Source organism: Miscanthus floridulus, chromosome 5 (assembly GCF_019320115.1).
Source record: "Miscanthus floridulus cultivar M001 chromosome 5, ASM1932011v1, whole genome shotgun sequence".
NCBI lineage: Eukaryota > Viridiplantae > Streptophyta > Magnoliopsida > Poales > Poaceae > Miscanthus > Miscanthus floridulus.
Genome location: NC_089584.1, coordinates 82,525,182 through 82,527,051, shown reverse-complemented (window position 1 = coordinate 82,527,051; position 1,870 = coordinate 82,525,182). Strand labels below are relative to the sequence as shown.

The 1,870-nt window shown below is 51.4% G+C and overlaps 1 protein-coding gene across 1 annotated transcript; it reads right to left on the bottom strand.

Moving 5' to 3' along the window:
- Positions 1-361: 361 nt before the first annotated feature.
- Positions 362-1,664, bottom strand: LOC136454838 (F-box/LRR-repeat protein At3g26922-like). Its single transcript, XM_066455101.1, has 3 exons — positions 822-1,664; positions 525-668; positions 362-439 (listed from the first exon to the last, which is right to left on the bottom strand). The coding sequence occupies exons 1-3, from the start codon at positions 1,662-1,664 to the stop codon at positions 362-364; spliced, it is 1,065 nt and encodes a 354-aa protein (XP_066311198.1).
- Positions 1,665-1,870: the final 206 nt, after the last annotated feature.

The window sequence follows — 1,870 nt, the reverse complement described above, 5'->3', positions numbered from 1 at the left end:
GGCTGTCCAAAAAACATGGACAATCCGAAACAGATACGGTCATAGATATGCAAAGATCTGCATACCTCCAACCGTATCTCTTTCGAATGGGAGACGCCTAACTAGGTTACGCGATCTACGACCATGATACGGAAAGAGGGGTTATACCTAGGGTGGCGGTGGAGTCAGGCTAGTGGGGCCATGGTGGGTCGGTGCAGTGGCGAGGCAACGTGGTGCAGGTAGGCCGACATGGCGATGGGAACTCCGACTCGGCAAAGAACCCGTTTCCGGTAGTGTTTGCTCTCTGGGTTATGTACTTAATGAACATCACCTCACTTAGATCACCATAGATCTCATGGAGAACCACCATTTTTATGTGTGACTAGACACATTCGATAGGACTGAGCTCCCTAAAAAACTCAGCATAGTGCTTTCCAGTTGGTTCATCAACACGAGCAGACTACAAAATCAGTAAACTCTTCTATTAGTGAGAACTGATGGTAAAAATTGATGAATAATAACTGAATTAGTGTTCATATTGTCACCTCCACATGTAGGGTCTCAATGTTGGGAAAGCATCTGATGAAGCTGAACAGCATTTGAACTTCCTTGAAGACACCCAAATTCACCTTTAGCGCTAAGATCTTGACGCTTGGAAGCATGGTTCTTGGGCTCACCTTTGTGTCAGCCTGCAATGCAATCCATGAATCAAGCACATTCACCACACTCACACACATGAAAAATGCATCATAAAGTACACAGCACCTTGATGATGGTGTTCCTAATTCGAAGCTCGTGGACTCTCGGTTCCAAGTAACCAAGCACCTTCAGCTCAGGTGCACCTTTAGGAATCCTAACCCCATAAGTGACACATCACCTATAGGACCAGGAGGACATGTATCCCACATGATGAGGTGCTTTAGGAGTGGTGAGTCCACCACTTCGAGGTCAAACGCCATGGACTCCCAGAAGAGCACACACTGGAGTCTTTGGCCATGGAGGCAAACATGTTTTGGTTTGTCGAAGCTAAAAAAGGGCACGAGTGTCTTGAGAACAGGGCTCGAGGCGAGCATGTGGTCAAGGTCACGGTCCTCAAAGAAGGTGTTGACCATGGTGAGCTCACGGAGGTGGGGGAAGACGCCGGTACCATCGGGTAGGTCTGCAGTGTCCGAAAAGTGCCAACAACCAAGGTAGAGGCGCTCTGGCTTCGCGCATCGGACGATGTCGACGGGGAGGCACAGCAGATCCATTTCCCTCGGGAGGCCAATGAGGGCGAGGTTCTGGATGCCACCGGCGGCGAGGAGCCACCACCACTGGTCGAGCTCATGTTCGTGTTTATCGAAGAAACATAAGGCGAGGTGGACGGTGTGGAATAGACCTGGGTGCCCGGCGAGGATGCGGTCGGCTGCAGCAACGCGCGCCGGCTCATCGGGGTCGAGGTGCAAATCATAGAGCACGAGCAGTGTAGAATGCCAGACATGGTGCCAGCGGGTGGAGAGTGCGGTGGTGTGCACGATGTCCTTGATGGGGAGGGGAGAGACGATGTTTCGGCGGAGGTCGTCGGGGAGGGCGCTGATGTGGTCCTCACCATCATTGGGCTCCCTGGTCACGACGAAGAGGGTTCCGTCCACGGTGACGGTGCAGGCGGGTAGCCAAACGATGGGCTGGCTAAAGAAGGCCTCCATGGTGGTCGCTGACCTAGCTGTGGAGATAGTGCGGGGAGGATTTTGGCCAGAGCTGGGAGCGGGGGAATGGCAAATTCAATTTTATTCGATCGGTAGAAGCGAGAAATTTCAATATTTAACTTTGAATTCGTACGTCTCTCAATATTAGACATCTAATTTGCAAGTATTTTAATATTTAGTCGCCCCCTCTTTCGCTCTTGGGCCGC